Source organism: Mya arenaria, chromosome 10 (assembly GCF_026914265.1).
Source record: "Mya arenaria isolate MELC-2E11 chromosome 10, ASM2691426v1".
NCBI lineage: Eukaryota > Metazoa > Mollusca > Bivalvia > Myida > Myidae > Mya > Mya arenaria.
Genome location: NC_069131.1, coordinates 18,175,752 through 18,202,054, shown reverse-complemented (window position 1 = coordinate 18,202,054; position 26,303 = coordinate 18,175,752). Strand labels below are relative to the sequence as shown.

Below are 26,303 nucleotides of genomic sequence, written 5' to 3'. Positions count from 1 at the left end.
TTTAGACATCCAAGCATGGTTTGAAACCTCGCTGTGTTTTTGTATAGAGCTTTTGAAATAAGAAAACAGTTAATTCTGTAGCTTAAGCATATTTATAGATGTTTTCTATTGTGTGACAAGTTATAAATAATGACATGTCAAGGTCATATTTTAAATTTATTTTCTTCAGTATCAAATTAATGTTTTCGTTTCAAGATACCACAATGTGTTCTTTATTCAACTAAATTATAAATACTCAAATTTATTTCGTGCCATATTTTGACTCGCAGATCGCCATCAAATATCACCCCATTATATTTCGGGTAATGATAAATGATCATTTTAATATTTATCGTTGTATGTAATTATATTGAATGTTTGAACTGTCATGTTTTTTATGTTCTGTTCTTTTCTATTTCTTATGGCGTCGTTATTTACGCAGTTCAAAGTTGAGGACATCTAAGACAAGTCAAAAACTTTGATATACTTTATCTATTCATTGGGTTATTTTATTTACATATTCGCCCTGCTTGCATTCAGGCCAGGAAAAGTTGCTTTTTGACATCAGGGAAGAGAACTCTTTCAAGCATATGTCTCAGCTGTTCTGTCATTCCTTTAAAAGCTTTGTAAGAGTTCTACCTACAGTATAACATTTGATACAATTGCTTTTAAATAACAATTTGTGTATGTACTCATATGTATACATGCGATATATTCTTTACTTATGGCATCTTTAATTTTTTTTATTTTTTATTGTGGAGTCCTCTGGGGCAGCTATAATAAAATATTTACGAAGTTACTATGAACGTAACAAAAAGGCAATACAGGTACATTGATTTGTTAATATTTTCTCAACATTGTCTTCATTTATAATACATACTAAAGTTTTATTCACTCAAATATACTGCAAAATAATGAGACAATGAGGCTAAGATATTTTAATTTTACCATTTAATTCGACTGGAATATTTGAAACGAACCCCATATATTTAAGACTCACACGTATATGATACCTTAAGGCCATCTTAAAAGTTTAGTAAGGCATATTTTAACACTAGCAAATACATAGAATTGATCATGTAGTTGTAAATAGGCAATTTAGAACTCCGACAAAGAGTTAAATGTAATAGAAAATCCACACGGAAACCAAATGACACATTTAAGTCATTAAACAGGTTCTTTATGTTGCAAAAACAAGTATTTCTATTAGGATATTTACAACAGTTATCATGATTACGACAAACCAGATCAGAATTTGGATTGAAGTTGAAGTTGAATACTTAAACGCGCGTGAACTTAGAACAAATAGATGCGTTATATATAAACTGTATCGTAACAAGAAATTGCTTTTGTGTAACAATTATTTTATGATGACAAGTGCTGTTACGACTGTTACAATGGTAGTAGTAGAGGAAAGTATGATGTCGTTATCGTCGAAGTTTGAAATCCTGTTTAATACGTTTGTTTAATACGCTGTATGAGATTTTTGCGGCCTACAGATGACACGAAGCCGTTTATAATATGTGTGGTCGGCAGAGCGATATCCCAGAGGAACAGACAGGTTTGATTGATGCAAATATGTGACGCTGTTAAAGGTCGTCATGCACGAACTGCAGTAGTACTCCTCCATATGAAGCATTCACGTTCGATATTTGGACAAACTAAAACATAATCTGATATAATTCGGAAGCAACGGAATCATATTTCTCCCACCTCAGATAAGTAGATCCATCAATTTAACCATGCTAGAAATTCTTATCTTGCCCACGGGCGAATATTAAATGCCCGTATGGAACTTCTTTTAATGGTCACCACATTATAATTACCTCCCTTGTTGAAGACTGTCGTCTGTAGCGCATCATGGAAACCTTGTCTGGTGGCAATATTTAGAACGCGAGCTAATTATTTCTCGCTTCAAATGTCACCAGAAAACAGTTTTCACGCACCTTTCTAGAAATAATGCTTCACTCTTCTTAGAACTATTTAAAGACCGATCAGACCATTTACATACTATGAATCACTGCCCGAATATCCATGACAACCACGAATTATTGCATATCCGTACGCAATTATTTTCACTAAGCACAAAAGAGTTCCGGCAAAAAAATACATTTCTACTTAATTTTGTTTAACTGAGGTGGGAGAAAAAGCATCTACCATAGCCGCTCGTGTAAGATAGGTTCATCCCGACCCTCGCGCAGTGTGTTTTGCGGAAACTCGGTAAACCTCGCTTCCGCAAAACACCCTACGCTCGGGTCGGAATGAACCTATCTTACATTCTCGGCCATGGAAGATACTTATAATCAAGGTTTTATCAAAACAAGGCATTCAAAACTTTTGTAAGCTAAAGAGGATTAGAAAAAAAAAGAAACCTTTACATTTATTCAATTTATTAACGTGGCAATTATTCTTTGTTTGATGCTCAATGAGACGCTGTTCCGTTGTTTATGGGGCTCCCAATATGATTTGTGTTCATGAAGTAAACTGGATTGAATGGCGAAGAGCGAAAAAACACACATGATATGAAATATTCTTACACTTGATTTATAGGGAATTTAGAAGACTTGATACCAGCCGGTGTGTGAATCCTCACGGCCATCTCGTGTAACAGGTATAGCACCCTCACTATTAAACTGTGTCTTATACACTAAGCCGTTCTATCGTATAGTTACAAAGTCAAAACAACCACGTCCGATTATACAAGTTTTATTGTTAGCAATTATTTATTTCTTCGTTCCAATTAATTGTATTCCATTAAACAAGAGCAAAGCTGACTCTCAAATCTTAAACATGTATATTATCAGAATCCTAACCAGAAGCGGACTACTCAAGAACTCTCAAACTCTAAAACTATCAAACTCTCAAACCTATCAAAATTATCCCTTAAACCCTGGGTAAGTGATTTTGTATTTCGCAATTGACCCAAATTGCAGTTGACCATTCAGAAGTGTTTCCTAATTTTCCTTAATAGTTTAATGATATCAGGTGATACATTTGACCTCACGTGACCATACTCAAAGTATCTTACTGGCTATCCCCACAAAAAGGAGCTTGTCAATCAATATGTCTAGTGACGTCAAAATGGACTAGACCAAACCCCTTTGATAGGATTCTAGTAAACAAGGTAATTAAGCTCATCTCTGGACAGTAATTAAATTAGCCATTAGCGGTTGACCTTGGCCGTTGCTGATAGATCTTCGACGGCACCAAGTAATATATGAGTTTATTAGAAAGCAGATCATTTGATAATTATTATTCAAGCCTTAGGGTCGTTATTAACATATGATAAAGAGATTAACCTTTCCATCTATTTTTAGGAAACCTATTTGACACCTTCCGGTAACGGTAATGAAGCTCAATGAAAATAACGCTATGGCATTTTGACCACATAGTAGCTAAACAAACGAGTAATGACCTTAGCAGATTGGCGAGGGTCATTGTGTTACACCGGCAAACAAATATAACAATTTACACTTTTGACATAGCAACTTCTACTTTGTTGTCGTTTTCTAACTGAAATAGTATGAAGCTTAACGTTCCAACGGACCAGATGTTTTCGACCATACTTGCTGGTTCGCTGTGACTTCTGGTTAATAGTCATTCATGCCATTTTAAACATCAAAATACAAAAGACAAAAAGTAATAGAATCAAACTTTTTTCTTTGCTAAAGTAATTCGGTATTAAGATGGAAAATAGTCAAAAAAGAAATAATACAATTCAAATGTTACAGTTCTCTAAATTGTCATCATTATCCAGCCATTTCGTTAGCATGATACGAACATGGAGTATTGAAATTTAGTAATTATAATTCTTGATTTTCAGATTCCGCTTCATTCATTGAAAACTGCCTTCTCACAAAGCATTTTTGTCAATTTTGAATGGATTTATTGATAACTTGTGAAGATAATTATTTAAAAAAAAACATTGAATTTTAATTCAGCGTTTTAATTGGGCATTTAAGCATCAATTTAGTTTAATTTATAACATCTTTGGCGCAGTTGAAATTTCGGGAAATTCACTTTAAAATGCGAATGAAATGATTTCGATTGAGGCTACAATCAGTACTCAGTACAAGTACTCATATAATCAGTACAAGTAGGATGATTAATTGCAAGAGGCATACAATATCAAGATCATTACTATATATCGCTTTACTGCCGACTTCGTTCGGTGTATTACATGTATCCTTTTGAACCAAAACGCGTTACATCATGGAGTCATTTAGAATATCCGCAAAGACAGCATGAAATTTGTAACAAAATTCTTGATTTATCCAACTGAAAGAAAGTCGATATTTTATATAATCATTATAAAACCAACCCTGAATATTTTTGTATATTTAACAATAAAACCAAGTGCTTGAAAATCAAGTATTTTATACAAAATTCATCTACAACACACCTGAAAAACTCCAGTTTATTATAACCAATAGTAAGAGTTTATAATAATCTCCACACTTAATATTTATGATCAATGGTGAAAAATTGACAAGTGCGGGCATTCCAATCATTTATTTATGAAGCTTTGCTTTGTTTTGAAAATATTTTAAATGGTAGTTAATAAAAACATTGCTGTGAGTGGCTGATGACCAATGTCAGATTACTAAGCGTTCTGAAAACGGGAGTAATATGATAAGACTTTATTCAACCAACACTAATTATAATAAATGGTAATCACTTGGCAATGTGCGACGTTGTCTGAAATACAACGGGTATTTGGCAGGAAATAATCAAACTTCGCTTTCGCATGGTAACCCCATCAAATATCGATGGATTTATTTTGGTAAGTGATTATATGCAGTGTTTGTAACTGTGTATATGGTGTTAATAAGTTTGTTGTCGTTAAGGCACTTGCATTGACTCTTCTCAGGGTTTATTTTAGAATTCTAATACTGGGCTTTTCCCTGTAGTTTCATTGTAGTAATAAAATCACTGATGTTCTATCAACTACCAGCATTGTGAATAATTATACATTGTCCACATATTTCGGTATAAGGCCCAAATGATATTTGATGGAAAAGCTGTTAAAAGATAAAGGTTGTATAGATTATTCTAAACCTAATAGCAATTAGTCCGTTAAGAATACATTGTGCAAAATATATGATAAAAATGTTTAAAGCTGGTTAAAACAGCAGCCAAATTTACAATATCAAAGCGCAACGGATATGCTTTTCCGTCTCCTAGGTACATGGCGGTCAATCTACCACATTTAAATTTACTCAAAAATTCTGGTAAAGAAAAAAATATGCGGCTCTTAATCCTAAGAATGTCCAACAATGTTTATAATTGAAATTAAGAAAATTATGCGTTAACAATATGGAGAAAAGTCTCTCATGTGAAATTCAATGAAACAAAGTATGGAAGTGTTTACATAAAATGCATGCTTCACTGGGAGTCAAGCATCTTCACCTCACACCTATTTGGAAACTGTGATCGCGAATATATATATATATATATATATATATATATTCCCTATACAAGTTATAATGTTGTTCAGTTTCATAAAGAATTATCTTCCTTAAACGGAAACGTTTATATTTATTGGTATTTTTTTACAATCCGGTAAAATGCAAAGTCGTCAACACAATCATCATTAAAACAAAACCGAATGTTCGAAGTTTATGAACTTAATTAAACATGTGACCGCTTACACAGACGAAAGCAATGCATTTATATTGAATGTATTAAATAATAAGTACGCTTTATAAAGAGACATATTTTCCAGATTTTGTTTTAAATACTAACTTTCTGTGATACTAGTATTTTCGTTTCCTTTATTCTTATCGATTTTGTAAGTAAAAAGACAATTATGTCTCACAGATTCGGTATTTTAATAACATACTTTTTACCTTTTTTATATCTCTGAATTTAATATTTTGTTGTATATTTAGATATGGCAAACGATTTCAATTATTGAATAGTTACATGCAATATTACGGTTAGTTTCGTCCCTTTTCGGTGTTTACCGATTACATTCGTTGACCTGCTCTACTGAACAGTTGTGCCTTTTGTAATAAACCTTCATACATAAAACAATATTTAAAGTGAAAACCAAATCAGATTTAGTTTTTAAGTTTTTACTAAACCATCCTTATACGATTAATTAAATCATGTTAGTCTTATAATAAGCGCATTTACGCTTAATATTATGAGAGGATAAGCACAATTTTCAAATTTGGAATTAACTTGAAAACAAAAGCGAAAATTACATTTTTGTGGGTGAAATTCAATATTGATTAAAAAATAGCGAGCCTGTTTTAGTTTTTAATATATCTGCTCTTTTCTAAAACAGTGTCCTACTGTGCTAGTGTATTCTATGGTCTCATTATGAAACTGTATATTGTGTCTCTTTACTTTAAAACAAGCTTCATTTCCTGGAAATAACGAATAATAGTCAGTTAATGAATTATCAATGCGTTTCTTATTCCTGTTGTTTAAAACTCAAAGTAAAGCAATCATGCCGGAAAATTTGATTAGAAACATGATTATATTATAATACTATACGAAAAACAAGGAAAGAAAGACTTAATCCATCGACTTATAGAACAATGGATCGACTTGTATGAAGTGTAAAGGAATCATTATTAAGCTTTTATTACATAAGTTTACATCACTGCTATTTACCCTCATGGAATATAACTGTGCAACCACTTCATTTATCTCTTAATTGTGTTTTTGAAATAATAACGCAGTCGTTTTAACTTTACATGGGAAATGAAATATATAGAATGACGTGATAGAGGAAATTAATATTTTGAAAATGACCTTTAGGCCGTGACGTAAATTAAGAGTTAGGCCATGACATAAAAAGACAAAAGAGTTTAATGAAGAATAAGATAACAAACTGATATGGAGAAGATCAGATTTTTCATTTCAAAATGTATTTAGTTCAATTGATACGTATTTCTATTAAAGTTATCAAATTAGTATTGGAAACTTCACGGCAAAGCCTTGTGACCAGATTTTTAAACAAAAATCATGTTTAAATATATATGTGAAAAAGTACTGAAAGGCACACGGCTTAGGCCTTACCTACACAGAAAGGTAGTCGCACAAAGTACACACAACATCGACATACAATACATGCATCAAAACAACATTTTAATCTTGTATTTTTTCCGATATTGACTGAGAACGTATAAACGGACGATTCAAAGGGGTGGGGGACGGCGCGCGCGTTGAGACCGAATATTCTATCAATATGAAATTAATTTGCAATAATATGATGACATGTATATATCCAAACTTTTTCCCCAACAGCTGTTATACTGTGGAAATCTCCAACTGGTGTTTCCTCCAACTTCTGTATTCCCCAACTTCTGTAATCTCCAATTGGTGAATTTTATCAATTTTTTTTTAGATTTTAATAAAGTTTATTAATCTAGTACTGAAAACATAAATGGAAATGTAATTTCCTGTTCCAAATTGTAATATTTGATTTTTTTCAAATTGCTGATTTTTCCCCCGTTTCGGCTCATATGGAAATTTCTCCAATTGGAGTTTGCCAAAACCCCGCGGGGGACCTACAATCCAATTGGTGGCTAACGGGAGTAATCAATTTTGGAATTAAAATGTTCATACTTCATAAAACTTTTTTTTTTAATTTTACTTAAAAAAAATCTTTTTTAATGCGCAAAATGTGTCGCTTTTGAAGTTGATATCTAAGATAATATAAAAACTAAGTTTGCAAGTAAACCGGATTTGCAAACTTATACCGGATGCTGTTATATAACAATTAATGTCACCGCAATGGAACGGTAAGCTGAAGAGGAGTTCCGTTTGTATGGTATGGTTGAATGTTATTCATATATATATTCAACCTCACAATTGTGCCACCTTTTATCATGTATTTGCAAAATGCTGGGTTACACCCAGTTCTGATAGTTTTTGAGACATTAGGAGAACTTGTTCGGTGTTGATTCGATTCGGACCTTTTGATTTTTTATAATACAATCATGTTCCTAGCCGAGATATTTGTATAATACAACCATGTTCCTAGCTCTAATGTCATGAATATGTTACACAACTGTATTGGTAACAAAACAGTGATATTGTAAGTCGTGTTTAAAGAAGGGATTTTTTTGTATAAATAATTATTTGAGTAAATCATTAAGCGCAAATGTCCAGCCTTATACCTACAAATGCCCACCGTTGTACCACCAAATGCTAAGTCTGGTGCTAACAAATGTCCCTACTTGTACGTACACTAGTGTGACATTGTACCTATAAATGTTCAACACAGAATCTACAGAAGCCAAGGCTTGTACCTACAAATGCCCAACTTTGTACCGATATATGTCCAACTAACACCTATATATGTTAAGAATAGTACCTACATATGTCCGACCTAATATCCACAGATGACTAACTTATCATCTTCAATATACAGCTTGTTTCTTCAGAAAAGCAAAATAAACTCAACTATAAAAAACAAACTCGGTTGTTTGGGGTTGGAATATCAAGAAGGTAGTAGCGAGTGCAGAGACGTCAGCGCCTTTGTAAATCGGTTCAATATAGCGGTGTTCTTTTTGCAAGATTCATAACGTCATATTAAATAAATTGTCTACTTGTATTCCGTTGAGATTTCTGGCTCCTGACAGATATATGTTATCCTTTGTCTCCACAGAAAATGAGTTTTCTTTTCAGCCTATACCCAGTTGATAAGAAGTGACATTCATATACTGGAAAGTATTTTAGCGGGCATTTTGAATATAAATGAAAAGTATAACAAGAAATAACAAAGGCTTATATCTATTCATGATTGTTTCAAGTTTCAATTGTTTCATCATTAAACTCTATCGAACAAACACAAGATCTTTAAGGTGTTACGATTTGGCATTTTCAATACATTCTTACTCAGTGATTGGTGCTGAAATGGTCAGGACGGAGACCGGGCAGAAATTCGATCGGATAATAGGAGCAACCATGCCTTTTTGAAGGATCTTAAAGCTTAAGGTCGATGCTTAATAGTTAAGGACATCGAGAATTTGTATACATAACATAACCTGAACCTTTTTCATCTTTTGAATACCTAGAATGATAAACAAATGAATTTACATAGCATTTGCATATCACGTGACGATCTGAATGCCTACAACTATGTTGCTTTCTAAACTAAAATGAGCGAGTATCTATCTGAGAATTCTCACTAAACCACATTGATACCAAGCTCCATCCATTATCTGCCTCATAAGCATATATTAAGGCTGGGGATCAGTTATGAATTTCGTTGGTATATTCCATACATTTCATTTTAATAAAGCATCGTGTTGACCTCGTGAATTATTCAGACATTATACGAGACTCTAGTATAGTTATATACTAAATTTTCTTTTTTTTCTTTAATTATTAAATCCTAATTGACACAAAGTATTTCAATTCTTATATATTTAGGATAACTTTATTTAAGCTCGTATTTCTTCTTTACATGTGTACTTAATGTTACATATAAATAAACTTGTTTATATAGAGAATAACATTGTTTCTCCTGTGTGTCGAGAAAGGACTTTGCATAAAAATGTGTTACATCATTAAAAAAACACATATTTTGAGGAAATATTGTGCACTGAAAATTTTGCCGAGACATATAAATACTGGTCGAGGTTCTTCCATTTACCGATTTGCATGCATTTAACCATCTGGTAATTATGGTCCCAATTATCGTAAGTCTCTCAATTGTGTGTGTCGGTATAAATGGTTAATGTTCCCATTTCAAACAGTGTTTAGAATGGACGGAAAGTACTTTGAAGATAACAAGACAAATTACTTCTCTTTTTGTAAAATTGAGTGATGGCCGACACTTTCGCTGAATCCGATATAATACATAAACGAGTAACCATCAATATAGTCTGTGAACTGGGGCCTAGTTATATAGTTTCTCAATCTTTCAATTCAATGGAATAACTTGATTCCTATCCTTACGGACTGTTTCTGTATGCTTTGTTTTAAGCCAGAAGTCTTCTATAATGTATATGTGTACCATAAGCGGTTCTCCACTATCATATGATATTAGGAGAGGACGCATCAACAAAACACTTCATGCGTCTTTTAATCGTTTTATCGCCCGATTGGTAATGATTGTTTAATAAAACATGTTCAAAGAGAGGATAGTTTTGAAATGCTATACTTAACCTCACCTTATCTAGAAAATGTCCGTAGAGAATACACTAAAAACGATTGTGCTGTATCGAAATACAATAGGAATGTTGAAATTCGGTTTCAATCGTAATACCACTTAAGAAAGGTAATGGAATTGAAGAGTATGAAAAGACCTGGTTGCGACTGGCCAGGGACTAGTCGGTGACTAATTTGCATCGATTATTAAAAAATAAAGAATTTAAAACTTAATAATTTGAGATGTAAAGATTTTGACAGCAGAATAATTGAATTTGTTACTTGTTAAATAAGTAAATGAAAATAACTGCAACTGATCACATGAGGGTATACAGGCCTTTATTTTGTGTGCTTGCCTTGCTGTGTTGTAATGATAAGAGGTCAAAATGAATATTATTAAACAATTACCATCAAACACCACTTGGATACCCCTATCAAACTTCTGGGCAACTAGATTAACTAACATTCATATTCAATGCCTAATGCGAATAAAAGATTGTTCTTCTAATTTTGCCCGAAATATATATTTAAGCTGCACAAAAACATGTAAATGCAACGATTGAATCATTGTTTTTACAAGTTTTATTATTTTTGGTCTTGGAAAGAGCAAATTTTTGCGTAAATATCTGCAAACCAATGATAAAAGATTGCTGACAAAAGATCACATCGCGGATATTCATATTTCCGCTCGAAAATTAATGTTTAATGGCTTAAACCGTTACTTACGGTTTAAGAAAAATGCATAAAACATCAATTTTTACACTTAAATACAAACATCTGCCATCTATTTTTGTCAGCTGTCTTAAATAACTGGTTTCCGTAAATTTTTGCAAAAGTTGGCTCGTTTCAAGACCAAAAATAAAAAAAAGTTGTCAAAACATTCAGTCTGTGAGAGTGCAGCTTTAAAGTAAACAACTTGATTAACGCCATCGTTGTTATATTTTAAATGTGAAATAGTAATTAATTTGATCATTCAATTACTAGATAAATCAAGGACAGCTTTAACAGTTGTCCCGAACCTTGTTAGGAATACTGCAGATCATAACAGAAGCCGTTAAACTTCCATAGCAATTCAGATTTTAAACATTTACAACAATGACGTAAATCACGTTGCAAACTAAAGAATCATCTCATTGTGTCATTAAGTAAAACAAGTTCATTTTGTAGGCTTGACGATTCGACCATGACGAAAACGAGAATCCCGTTAACAATTTGGTCATCTTTTGGCTTCGACAATCAAATCAAATGAAACCATGTATGACATATTTCTTCATTTCGGAAGCCAACGACAATCATAGAAGCTGAATTAAAGATCTTCAAAGAGAAAGTCGCTGAATATTGCTGGTAATAGAACATTCTGCTAAAGGTGTAAATGCCATTTGAACTAAATATCCTTAACGAACTACATAAACCGTTTTAGTTTAGTTGTTGAAAGTGTTTGGTATTGCTCATACCGCTCTCTCGTAGTTTTCTTTGATTTATGAAAACACCTTTTTATAATAACATTCTATGATTTATTGAAAAATCATTATTTGTTTTGATTACACCCCTTACCGTAACAACCACATTTATGCAACGAAGGAAATGAAATCCAAAATATCAACTTCATTCGCTATGCATCACATGGTTCTTAAATCTAACATGACTATTTTAAGCCTTAGTGAGGTTTGTTCAAAATTTACGTAAGTTTTAAGTTATCCAGGATCCGTTTAATATGTTGCTATTTCACTAAATAACAGCCACATCTTCATATTTTAATTGACTTTCATAATGGCTTCATTTTCCTTTTAGCCAATACCAAGAGTCTTTAAAGTGACACTCGTATTTAAAATCAATACACACACATGTATTACAAACAAACAAAATTGAGTGATAAACCTTCAACTACTTACTAAATAATGCATTTATGGAAACTATTAATTACTGAGAACTAGATTATAACCGTGTCTTTAATAGCTGAAAAACGCACAGATATCAAATGTCCTGTGAGTGCTAAAAGATTTACAGTGATCAACTATTAACTCATATGGTAGAAATACCGTCTTTCTGCATCTTTCTTTCAAATTGAACACGGTATCCGTCATAAGAACGCTTGTCTTCGAGTATTTTTTCCTCCTTTTTAGTAAATTTAAAACATTTCATTCATTGTGTTACACCTTAATTGGAAGTAAGAATGCATATTTAACAAAGCTAACAAGCTTCATTAAAAACATCTGACGTCGGATGGAAAGACAGACAAACGAAAGTTAGAAAATCGAACGTTGAATACTTTAGAGCTTCATTCTGCAAAAGTAAATTAAATTTGAATTATGGTGGGTCTGATCATATTCGGTGTAAAAAATATCAAGTACAAGAAACAGGCACGATTTTAACATTAGGTCGCAGTCATAAAACTGTGTACTTTAAAGAGAGTATATGGTATATAAGTGTAATTGATGCCATAAATTAGCCCTAGCTCTTCATTTTGCATCTGCTAGAGAATTGTCTGCGATTAGTTTGTGCCGCAAGTAATGTGATAAGAGTGTTCAAGATTAATGAGCGGACTTGTCGCAATTATCAAATTATAATCAAGATCGGCGACTTTTAAGAGCGCCCCAATTCCCCGTGAACTATGGTAGAACTTCTATTGCTAGACAGGATGGAATCTTCATATCTTCAAATGTGCTTCTCGGAACATGATTGTTCCCCGTTATCTATAAAAGGTCAAAATAGGAAATTGCTATGCAGCTTTAAACTGATAAAATCAATGTTAGAGCAAGTATGGGGTGGATATGTCTCAAGCTGTTTACTGACAATTTCAAGGTAGTGGTCTCAATTATCATTCAAAAAAAAATATTTAAAAAGTGTAGGGAATTGCTAGTATGTATTTAACTATTCATGACCGTGCCAAGGTTGTAACCCCGACATTTATTGATAACTGTATTTATTATGTACGGGTCTATATTTCGTTAACCCTTTACTGACCATTCCAATGTGTAAACTGCAACATTTCGTGATAGATATTTTGATATAAATGTGTAGATATGTCGTAAATCTTTTACAGATCGTCCCGAGGTGATAACACCAGCGTCTATTTATAATGACATTTTATATGCAATCTGTGTTTGTTGTTTGACCCCTATGCCTTAAATGATTGAAGTCATTATCGGGATTTGAACGAAGTAGGGTTGGTTGAAGAGTGTGGAGTACAAATGACAAAGTTTAATGCCACGTATGAACCATGGTCCAAAAATATTATCACGTTTTAACGCAAAATTAAACGCTAATGACAACAATTTATTTAACAAATCATAAATTAAGACGTTTCATCGTTTAGATTAAAGTTTTCCGTGGCCATTTGACACAATACGATCAATAACAAGATAGATATAAGTATGCTATTTATGTCAATACGCGATGATTCGCAAATCAAACATTATCAATTTCTGAAAAGTCGCGGAAGTTAAGGTCTAAATATTATGAAACTATGAACACTTAAATTAACTCTTACAAAGTTCAAAACTTCTGGAGTTGCGCGTTTATAGGATAGTCTCTATGGAATAAAACATTACGGTATTCCCAATAATGTGGATATAGGTGTATATCAAGCAGGTATACTTACTATGACGTAAATATGGCAGTTATGTTATTTATGTGCATTTATGTCAGGATATATACAATCGGCTGTTTGCACTTATTGTTGTTGGGAACTTAATACAAAATTATATTTAACAAAAGAATCATTATAAATAATCGCTTATCGTTACCAAATGGTTAGTTGACTGATGGAGTCCGGTAACAAAATTATAAAAAAGTTCACGTGTAGTAAATGTAAAGTAATTCTAAATGTTTTACTAAGCAAATTTGTAACAGGATCAAAAAGTGCATACTTGGTATTGAAATTTAACTATGTCTTTTATTATGATAAAATGTTTTATTCCAAAGCCTAGCTTTTGTCAGGTGTGTAAAGTAATAAATGTGACACTCTTATTTAAAATCAATGCATACACATCTACAAACATAAACTTTGACTGATCAATCTGTAACTCCTTACTAAATAATGCCTTTATGGGACATATTAATGACTGATAACTAGATTGTATCCGTGTATTAAATAGCAGAAAGCGCAAAAAAATATTAAATGATTGGTAAATGCTAAAAGATCTACTGTGGTCTGCTATAGTCTTATAAAGTAGAAATAGCATAGCTTATTCTCATTTATTTCAAATTAACTATTTATCCTTCATAAGAACCATTGTTTTTTGGCATTTTTTTTATCCTTTTTGGGATATTAAAACAATACTATTAATTATGGTAAACGTTATTTGGGAGTAAGAGTGCATCTTTAAACAACAACTTCCATTAACAATAACCATTTACTTAATCAATGCTTTGCACCCTTTTGAGCTTTCTATGATAGGACAGGCGGGAACGGAACCCTTACCCGCAGCTTATTGTTCTTCTTCTACCCTCAATGGGATGCATGATGAACCTCTAGATCTCTTCGAATGTCGTTTAATGCACCACACATATCACACTCGAACTGGTAGTCTTTTTGTACAATTCGCAGATTAACATCCATGGTGAACGAGTATTTTGTAATTGAAAATTATAGCATTTAAAATATGTACTTACCAATAACTTAATATTTATATTCATAAATAACGATGTCAGAATACGGCATTCTTAAACGGATAGTTTACCTGTGAAGTTTTAAGTGACTTTGGGTTAAACCATAAGCCCACCGCAGCTGTATGATGCCGAGCCTGTATGCTCTTTTTCATGAATGCTTAGTGTGTCTTTAATATTGTATGACTTTCAAACCATAAGCGCACTGCAGCTGTATGATGCCGAGTCTGTATGCTCTCATTCATGAATGCTTAGTGTGTCTTTAATAATGTATGACTTTCAACAATGTCCGCAACATCGGTGGGATAACAATTTAATAGATCGACCCATAATAACAAAGTTCTCCCTTTGTTTCGGTCCTCAAATAATCATCCATTTTATGTTAAATATGCAAAAACCCTTACGGCAGAGAATGATAACTGTCTATATTTGACAATATTAAGGCATCTACGAGACATCGTGGCATCGTCTTTTAGCTCAGTTAAAATGAAAAAGAAACACAATTCGATGAATTGTCATAGCCTCGGCGATCTTGAAAGAAGATGTGACAAGAATGCTCATGAACATTTAATGTCACTATTGTCACGATTAGAACCTCCACCACAAAATGATCATTTTAATCGTTAGCATTCATATCAATGCTGCCAACATTATACCATTATCGCCGTTTAAAATTTTTCAGAGACTATAAACCTGTACAACATCGCCGTTTTCTCTGGTTAATAATTATTGTTCAGTTATGTTATTTTCTCCTATTTCGCCCTGTCTGTTTGAAACAGACCTAGGTAAGCTAACACCCTAACTTGTAATATCGAGTTCTGAAAGTATGGTGCGAAAAATATGTTGCAAGAATACTCATGAACATTTATGTTCACTATTGTCACGATTATAACCATTCAAGGTGACTTGTCTATCAAGACATTTTGTGTCGTAGGATATCGGTAAGCCAAACGTGCTAGTATACTGAATTTCAGTGGACAAGACATTTCAACTAAATTGCATTCGGAAAACATCGGCCATTTTCCATCGAAATTAACCTCGGATGTACATGGACGGTTAACAATTATGTTAGAATTCTTTTAAAAATAACAAATAATCAAATTAAAAAATGGGCAAATATCTTGATTGTTTCAAATTTATATAACATCTGTCGAGCACACGCTTTTGTACACTACCTTTTCTGATAATAACAGCAAGGTCTAGTTAAAGCAAAACTACATGATAAACATAAAACCTCCTCTAAGCAATACTCTAAAGATTTATCCTATCAAACTAGATTAATTATAAGTCCGTAGAATGGAATGCCCGTACAGCTGGGGAAACTTGTTGATGTTAGCACTGTTTTCAATGCTCTAATCCAATTAACTATTTGTAATTGTATGCATGAATATGATTACGAATTGCTTTTGTAAATGCTTGTTCCAGTATGTGTCGATTTTAATCTATATACTTTTATTTCCAGGTCACAATCTCATAGTTATTTTTTAAAAGGCATGTATTTTTGTTATTCGTGTCGGAAAATAGTTCATTGAGCTAATGTTTTTAGTTAACGCTTACACGACTTTAAATAAACATTCTTGTATCAAGAAATGTTTATCAACGTAACATCAAGTGAGACATAGCGCTCTATTAATGTTTATCAACGGAATGTCAAGTGAGACACACCACTCCAATAAAATTTATTACTGTATCATCTAGTGAGACATAGAGCTCCAGTGATGTATATAAACGTGATGCTCAATAAAGCATAGCACTCTAGTAATGTTTATGAACGTGTTCAGTATAACGTAGCGCTCCAGTGATGTTTATAAACGTAATGCTCAGTAAAGCATAGCACTCTAGTAATGTTTATGAACGTGTTCAGTATAACGTAGCGCTCCATTGATGTTTATAAAGGTTATGCTCAATAAAGCCTAGGACTCTAGTAATGTTTATGAACGTGTTCAGTATAACGTAGCGCTCTAGTAATGTTTATGAACGTGTTCTGTATAACGTAGCGCTCCAGTGATGTTTATAAACATAATGCTCAGTAAAGCATAGCACTCTAGTAATGTTTAAGAACGTGTTCAGTATAACGTAGCGCTCTAGTGATGTTTATAAAGGTAATTTTCAGTAAAGGACAGCACTCTAGTGATGTTTATGAACGTGTTCAGTATAACGTGGCGCTCCAGTGATGTTTATAAAGGTAATGTTCAGTAAAGCATAGCACTCTAGTAATGTTTATGAACGTGTTCAGAATAACGTAGCGCTCTAGTGGTGTTTATGAACGTTTTCAGTATAACGTATCGCTCTAGTGATGTTTGTGAACGTTTTCAGTATTACATAGCGATCTAGTGATGTTTACGAACGTGTTCAGTATTACATAGCGCTCTAGTGATGTTTATGAACGTGATCAGTATAACGTAGCATTCTAGTAATGTTAATGAACGTGATCAGTATAACATAGCGCTCTAGTGATGTTTATGAACGTGATCAGTATAACGTAGCATTCTAGCAATGTTTATGAACGTGGTCAGTATAACGTAGCGCTCCAGTGATGTTTATGAACGTGTTCAGTATACCATAGCGCTCTTGTTATGTTTATGAACGTTTTAAGTATGACATAGCGCTCTATTGATGTTTATGAACGTGTTCAGTATAACATAGCGCTCAAGTGATGTTTATGAACGTGTTCAGTATAAGGTGACGCTCCAGTGATGTTTATGAACGTGTTCAGTATAACATAGCGCTCTATTGATGTTGATAAACGTTTTCAGTATGACATAGCGCTCAAGTGATGTTTATGAACGTTTTCAGTATTACATAGCGCTCTGGTGATGTTTATGAACGTGATCAGTATAACGTAGCGCTCTAGTGATGTTTATGAACGTGTTCAGTTTTACATAGTGCTCTAGTGATGTTTTTGAACGTGATCAGTATAACGTAGCGCTCCAGTGATGTTTATGAACGTGATCAGTATACCATAGCGCTCTTGTGATGTTTATGAACGTTTTCAGTATTACATAGTGCTCTAGGGATGTCTATGAAAGTGTTCAGTATAACATAGCGCTCAAGTGATGCTTATGAACGTGTTCAGTATAAGGTGACGCTCCAGTGATGTTTATGAACGTGTTCAGTATAACATAGCGCTCTAGTGATGTTTATGAATGTTTTCAGTATTACATAGCGCTCTAGTGATGTTTATGAGCGTGTTTAGTATAACGTAGCATTCTAGTAATGTTTATGAACGTGTTCAGTATAACGTAGCACTCTGGTGATGTTTATGAACGTGTTCAGTATAACGTAGCGCTCTAGTGATGTTTATGAACGTGTTCATTATAACGTAGCACTCTGGTGATGTTTATGAACGTGTTCAGTATAACGTAGCTCTGTAGTGATGTTTGTGAACGTGTACATTATAACGTAGCGCTCTGGTGATGTTTACGAACGTGTTCAGTATAACATAGCACTCTAGTGATGTTTATGAACGTGTTCATTATAACGTAGCACTCTGGTGATGTTTATGAACGTGTTCAGTATAACGTAGCGCTCTGGTGATGTTTATGAACGTGTTCATTATAACGTAGCACTCTAGTGATGTTTATGAACGTGTTCAGTATAACGTGGCGCTCCAGTGATGTTTATAAAGGTAATGTTCAGTAAAGCATAGCACTCTAGTTATGTTTATGAACGTGTTCAGAATAACGTAGCGCTCTAGTGATGTTTATGAACGTTTTCAGTATAACGTATCGCTCTAGTGATGTTTGTGAACGTTTTCAGTATTACATAGCGATCTAGTGATGTTTATGAACGTGTTCAGTATTACATAGCGCTATAGTGATGTTTATGAGCGTGTTTAGTATAACGTAGCATTCTAGTAATGTTTATGAACGTGTTCAGTATAACTAAGCGCTCTGGTGATGTTTATGAGCGTGTTTAGTTTAACGTAGCTCTCTAGCAATGTTTATGAACGTGTTCATGATAACGTAGCTCTCTAGTGATGTTTATGAACGTGTTCAGTATAACGTAGCGCTCTAGTGATGTTTATGAACGTGTTCATTATAACGTAACACTCTAGTAATGATTATGAACGTGTTCAGTATAACGTAGCGCTCTGGTGATGTTTATGAGCGTGTTTAGTATAACGTAGCTCTCTAGTGATGTTTATGAACGTGTTCATTATAACGTAGCGCTCTAGTGATGTTTATGAACGTGTTCATTATAACGTAGCGCTCTAGTGATGTTTATGAACGTGTTCAGTATAACATAGCGCTCTAGTGATGTTTATGAACGTGTTCATTATAACGTAACACTCTAGTAATGTTTATGAACGTGTTCAGTATAACGTAGCGCTCTAATATGTAGATGTAGATGTTTTGTATGGGTATACTTTCCAGGAGTGCTTATGAAAAAGTGTTAAAGGAGACAAAACGCTCGTATAATTGGTATGAACGTAATGTCTAATAAGATATACCGCTATAGTAGACATACAGCTTAAGCAATGAACGTAATAGCCAATGAGACAAACCGCTCTTGTGATGTTCATGACATTTCGCTCTTGTAATGTTCATAAGCGTTATAGTGTCGAGTGTGACATTTCCAGTGAGACACATCGTCCATGTAGTGTAAATGAACGTAGTGTCCTGTGAGACATACCGCTCTAGTAGTGTGTATGAACATAGCGTCAAGTTAGAATCACCGCTCTCTTAATGTTTTTGAACAATATTTCCAGTAAGACATGACGCTCTAGCAATTTTTATGAACGTAATTACCAGTAAGACATTGCGCTCTAGTTCTTTGATCAATTTTATTTAACAAATACTTATATGAGTCGTTACATCAGATATAACAGATTTCTAGTTACTCTCTTTCGAGGGGTAAATGTTATGGATATTGTACAAGGGCAGTAATGTCAGGTGCGTCCATGCTTCCTGGTTCATTGTTTTGAGTGGAAAACGTCCTCAATTCGTTGAGTATTACCACTGTTTTCTATTTATTTTTTTATAAAATATCTCAAGCAAACAGTGCACGTTCTTACTAGGCTTACCGACACACTCAAAGAACCTAGGTTCATCCCAAATCTGGAAAATCTCCGACACATAATTTTTACCCGAATAAAATTACTGCCCTTGTGTATACTTTCATAAGTTTTACACACTTAAAAAGAATTTTCTTTAAATCATTTTCTTCCAAAACGAAGAGACTGAGAGACACAGAGATACATTATGAATAAAATAAATAAATAAAAGTAATAATCATACATAAGAAATGGGACAAACAGCCGTGTTACATAATTACAAAAAGTCATAGGGAAAAAGATTTCTGTATAATGCTTGTACAATAAATCAGGTTTTCTACAAAAACAATAATGCACCAGTCAAGTGTAACCACGCCCACCCTCACCCACCCTCACCCCAGTGAACCGGTAAAGTCCACAAATGTTATCTATGTTTGACAGACTTAATGCAAACCCTTGTCCTGAATGTGGTGATTTGATTAGATACGGATTCACATTTTTTGCATGAAGTCTTAAATTCCGTGAGCAAAATCTGCTTAAAACTTGCTTAGCCTCTGTCATTGTTTAATTGAACACTATAAGGATTACCAAAATGCCATCGAACAGAAGGCTCGTATATGCAGTGAATGGTTTTAAATAATATTAAATAATAATAAATTACTTAATAAACTTATATATAGTGATGTTTTAGTCGCCAAAACGCCTGAAAGTTAAAATATTTTTCTTATGGAAACAAGGTTTGAGTTAAGGTTTGGCGCCAAAGAACTCTATGTTCTGTCAAAATTTGGCTGTTGGTGTAGTTTTGTGAATCGATCTACGTAGCAGGTATGAATCCTTAATTGCCATTAACCTACACAAAAATTCAAACACCAAGTATATGTACCTTTCGTTACTAGCACTAGCAAGAATCTATAGTTTATGCATTTTGTCAGAATCGATCTACGAAAAAAACATAAACAATACAACTCCGAAAAAGTCCTCAATTGTCATTGGCCTACACAAGTAAAAAACAACAACTTATGTTGAATATATTATGATAATAAAATAAACCAATCCTTTAAAATAACTAACAATGTAAAACACGTTAATACACAATAAGCGCGTGTTTTTAACCATTCTACGTGACCAAATCTTGTTCATCTTTATTGTAATTAAAGTGTTGGCCCAGCAGCCGCACGAGTTTGTTATTGTGGCTTTTGTGAAATTCCCGCAATAGTTTTCTCGTTTCGGGAAACATGTCTCCAATCTTGATATCACCTTTTTTCCGAGTGTTCTTTTTGGTTTCATTTGAGATTTCCTGCAGATCTTCAATAGGAAGACGAGCTGAAAATAAAACAACAAATTACTCGTATTATGTCACCCTTCAAGAATATACTCGCAATATGTCATCCTTTAACAAAATACTCGCAATATGTCACCCTTTAACAAAATATTCGCAATATGTCATCCTTTAACAATATACTCGCAATATGTCATCTCTTAACAATATACTCGCAAGATGTCATCCTTTAACAATATACTCGCAATATGTCACCCTTTAACAATATACTCGCAAGATGTCATCCTTTAACAATATACTCACAAGATGTCATCCTTTAACAAAATACTCGCAATATGTCATCCTTTAACAATATACTCACAAGATGTCATCCTTTAACAATATACTCGCAAGATGTCATCATTTAACAATATACTCACAAGATGTCATCCTTTAACAATATACTCGCAAGATGTCATCCTTTAACAATATACTCGCAATATGTCATCCTTTAACAATATACTCGCAATATGTCATCCTTTAACAATTAACTCACACTATGCCATCCTTTAACAATATACTCGCAAGATGTCATCCTTTAACAATATACTCACAAGATGTAATCCTTTAACAATATACTCGCAAGATGTCATCCTTTAACAATATACTCGCAATATGTCATCCTTTAACAATATACTCGCAATATGTCATCCTTTAACAATATACTCACAAGATGTCACCCTTTAACAATTTACTCGCAATATGTCATCCTTAAACAATATACTCGCAATATGTCATCCTTTAACAATATACTCGCAATATGTCACCCTTTAACAATATACTCGCAATATGTCATCCTTTAACAATATACTCGCAATATGTCATCCTTTAACAAAATATTCGCAATATGTCATCCTTTAACAATATACTCGCAATATGTCATCCCTTAACAATATACTCGCAAGATGTCATCCTTTAACATTATACTCGCAAGATGTCATCCTTTAACAATATACTCGCAATATGTCATCCTTTAACAATATACTCGCAAGATGTCATCCTTTAACAATATACTCGCAATATGTCATCCCTTAACAATATACTCGCAAGATGTCATCCTTTAACAATATACTCACAAGATGTCATCCTTTAACAATATACTCACAAGATGTCATCCTTTAACAAAATACTCGCAATATGTCATCCTTTAACAATATACTCGCAAGATGTCATCCTTTAACAATATACTCACAAGATGTCATCCTTTAACAATATACTCGCAAGATGTCATCCTTTAACAATATGCTCACACGATGTCATCCTTTAACAAAATACTCGCAATATGTCACCCTTTAACAATATACTCGCAATATGTTATCCTTTAACAATATACTCGCAATATGTCATCCTTTAACAATATACTCGCAAGATGTCATCCTTTAAAAAAATACTCGCAATATGTCATCCTTTAACAATATACTCGCAATATGTCACCCTTTAACAATATACTCGCAAGATGTCATCCTTTAACAAAATACTCGCAATATGTCATCCTTTAACAATTAACTCGCAATATGTTATCCTTTAACAATTTACTTCCTTTATGTAATCCTTAAGCAACAATATACTCGCATAATGTCATCCTCAAACAACGATATAGGCGCGATATGACATTATTAAAGAACTATAAACTCGCATTATGCAATCCTTAAACAACAATATACGCGCGATAAGACATAATTTAACAACAATATACCCGCATTTTGACAATGTTAAATAACAAAATACTTGCATTGTGTCGTCCTTTAACAACAATATACTCCGTCCTTTAAGAACAAAACATCCACACATCGTCATCCTTAAAGAACAATACACCCACACACCGTCATCCTTAAAGAACAATACACACACACAACGTCATTCTTAAAAAACAATACATCCATACATCGTCATCCTTAAAGAACAATACATCCACATATCGTCATCCTTAAAGAACAATACACCCACACACCTTTATCTTTAAATAAATACACCCACACACCGTCATCCTTAAAGAACAATACACCCACAAACCGTCATCCTTAAAGAAAAATACACCCACACACCGTCATTCTTAAAGAAAAATACACCCACACACCGTCATCCTTAATGAACAATACACCCACACACCGTCATCCTTAAAGAACAATACACCCACACATTGACATTCTGAAATAAAGATAAACTCATACATTGCCATCCTTATACAGCAATACACTACCACAATGCCATCCATAAAGAACAATACACCCACATATTTCCATCCTTAAAGAACAATACACTCACACGATGTCATCCTTAAATAACAATACACTCACATAAAGCCATCCTTTAAGAACAATACACTCACACGATGTCATCCTTAAAGAACAATACACCCACATATTTCCTTCCTTTAAGAACAATACACTCACACGATGTCATCCTTAAATAGCAATGCACCAACACAATATCATTCTTTAAGAGCACTTCACCGACACCACAATTTTACCCTACAGTTTAAAATGTTACGTGTAAACTGTTTGATTTTGTCTCATTGGTCCAGCGGTTAATGTGTTTATTCGAGCTGTAATAACAAGTATATTTCAACATTTAAGTGTTTCATAGTTGATAACCAATAATACAATTGAAGTTCACAAAACAATCAAATAATTCAAACGCTTGCCAACGTACCAACGTTTAAAAAGTCGAATATTTGATCCAAATGTTCCGGTGTATGCTTGGAGTAGTCCTCCGTTTTTATAACAAGGATCTGTTGTTTTGGAAAAACGCGAAAATACTCTTTTAAATGCAGATGGTAAACACCAATACGCAACCGGACCTGAAACAAATAACGCAATAGGAATGATCGGGAGAAAATACAGTTGGCCGATTCCTCAGAACTTTGTCAAAGTCGCTGTTAACAGCATCGTGGGTGTCTTTAAAGTTGAACTGTTTTATGATGGGCTCATATATATGTATTTAACAAGCAAAGCTGAAACAGTCGTCTAAATATTTCAGAAAAAAATACAGAACACAACTGGCATCCGGTTCCGGTGTGAAAATGTAAACACGACAACTTTTTTACCAAATGTAAACTACTTGGAAATTACGCTTATGGAGCGAAACCGTATTATATGAAAGTGTAAGGAGGCATTTAATAATGTGCGCTTAGTGTGTGGTAATAAAACGGGTTGAAATTCAAGACATTTTTTTTAAATGCGGATCATACGTTTTTCTTTGTTCTCAAAGTGAAATTATAAAGAGAACCACGGACGATTTTTCGTTCCGCTCTACTGAACACGCTGATAGCCTTAAATAAATTGGTTGCCGATTAGTGACCTCCACACCAGTTATTGACTCGATATAATTGTCCACGGCTGAGTGCACGCGTTATTCTTCAGGCGTCAATACATTAATTCACAAATAATGAAACACATTATTAAAAGCTTACACTATGCATTCAACAAAGAAAAGTGACAAAAAACGAATAAGATCATCCACGGGAAGTGAATTATCCGAGGTTGAAATGGCGGAAGTTGATACTCTGGTAAAAAACAATGAAAATGCAGGTAGTGCAAATAAGAAAGACAAACAAACCAAGAAAAAAAACAAAAATCATAGGCGAGGAAGAAACAGACGCATGTACTTCATACATACAAAAAGAAAATAAATAAGATGACATAAACCAAAAATTGAACAACATGCTCACAAAAAATGACCGCTCCTTCATTCAAAACATAATCAATAATGGATACCTTAGGTGAAATAAAGGACACTTTGCTAAAATCTGTGGTACACAGGGTTGAGATCTTAGAAAGTGAGCTACATGAAACAATAGTAAAAAAAACAATAGCCTAACGAAGGAGCTTGACAAACAAAAAAAGAAAAATGATGAAATTAAAAGCAATCAGAAATTATTAAAACAGAACTTTATAAACAAAACGAAAAGCTAATTGAGGAGGTCAATGACCTTGAACAATACAGCCGACGTAATAATATATGCATAACGGGCGATATCAAGGACTCCAACGGCCAGACCTCACATGAAACAGCACAACAAGTTCTAGAATCTAGCAAGCATAGACATAGATATTGCAATGGGCGAAATTGATGTGGCGCATCGACTAGGAAAATACAATGAGAAGAAAAACCGCCCCATAATTGTCAAATTCGTGTGCAGGGAGGTTAAAAGTCTAGTAATGAGGAGGGCAAAACTACTCAAAAACTCGCGCAAGCATGTATTTATAAACGAAGATTTGACCAAATTGAACAATCATGTACTATCTTCCTTGCGCATTAAAGACAAGAGTAAAGTTGAAAAATGCTGGTCATTCGAAGGCCGCATTTTTGCAAAATTCTGTGATAAAGAACGAGCCATACAATTAAAATATGCTGATTTTCAGACATGGTTAAACCTTGCATGGCCAAATCCAGAAGAAGCAGGCACAGGAGACGTAGCTGGCAGAATAGGCGACTAACTTTCATTATAGACTTAGAATAAAGCAGACGGATAAACTTCTTTACAAGTGTAATTTTGCATACGTACTATTTTATAGAACTGAATTAAGCCTTACTGTATATACAGGCATTAACTTGGTATGTTAATACCATATGTCGCTTTATAAAATAATAATATTGGGATATATGTACCAAAGCAACATATTATGAATATTATAAAGAATTCCCATATTAAAGCCCTTTTGCACACTTATTCATGTCCTTGGTCTGTTTATTTGATTTCTCACTTTTGTAAAATGTATTAATATATACAAAAAACGTTTGTCATTTAATTGTTTAATCAATACCACTTAACAATGAATTTCTAATTACTAATAACAATAAAAATATAACTACTTACTGTGTATTATTAAAAAATATATATATTTTTATTTTGCTAAAATTGTATAAAATGATATAATTGCTGAGTTACTACAAAGCATATATTATACAATACTTGTAAGACCGCATTTGTAGTTAAAGTAATAAGTTAGAAGATAATGCTATTTATGGTGTTTGTTATCTTACGATAACCATTTTGTCAACATATAGTAAAGACTTACGAATATAATGGATATAATTTACTCTTAGCTATTATATTGTACAAACTTTGTGTATAACCTCACTTTAAGATTTCTAACAATATAGCACACTGTGACTATAAAGATATTCTTAAACAATCATATATCATAACAGTGTGGTCACATATGTTACTTAATTGAAATGGTATATCTAAACGATAGAACATCTAAACCGTTTCGTTTTCTTTGTGTTTAGATGTACTCTTACTGCTTAAAGCCTGCAACTGCTGCTGCTTGTATATTATGTCAC

The 26,303-nt window shown here is 33.4% G+C and overlaps 1 protein-coding gene across 1 annotated transcript in view; it reads right to left on the bottom strand.

The window, feature by feature from the left end:
- Positions 1-20,149: 20,149 nt before the first annotated feature.
- LOC128207005 (carbohydrate sulfotransferase 15-like) overlaps positions 20,150-26,303 on the bottom strand; it is a 32,999-nt gene continuing 26,845 nt past the window's right edge. The window contains exons 8-9 of the mRNA XM_052909789.1: positions 23,667-23,814; positions 20,150-21,019 (exon numbers count right to left, since the gene is read on the bottom strand). Coding sequence (XP_052765749.1) covers positions 20,814-21,019; positions 23,667-23,814 — 354 coding nt within the window. The 3' untranslated portion in view covers positions 20,150-20,813. The remainder of the gene's footprint in view (positions 21,020-23,666; positions 23,815-26,303) is intronic.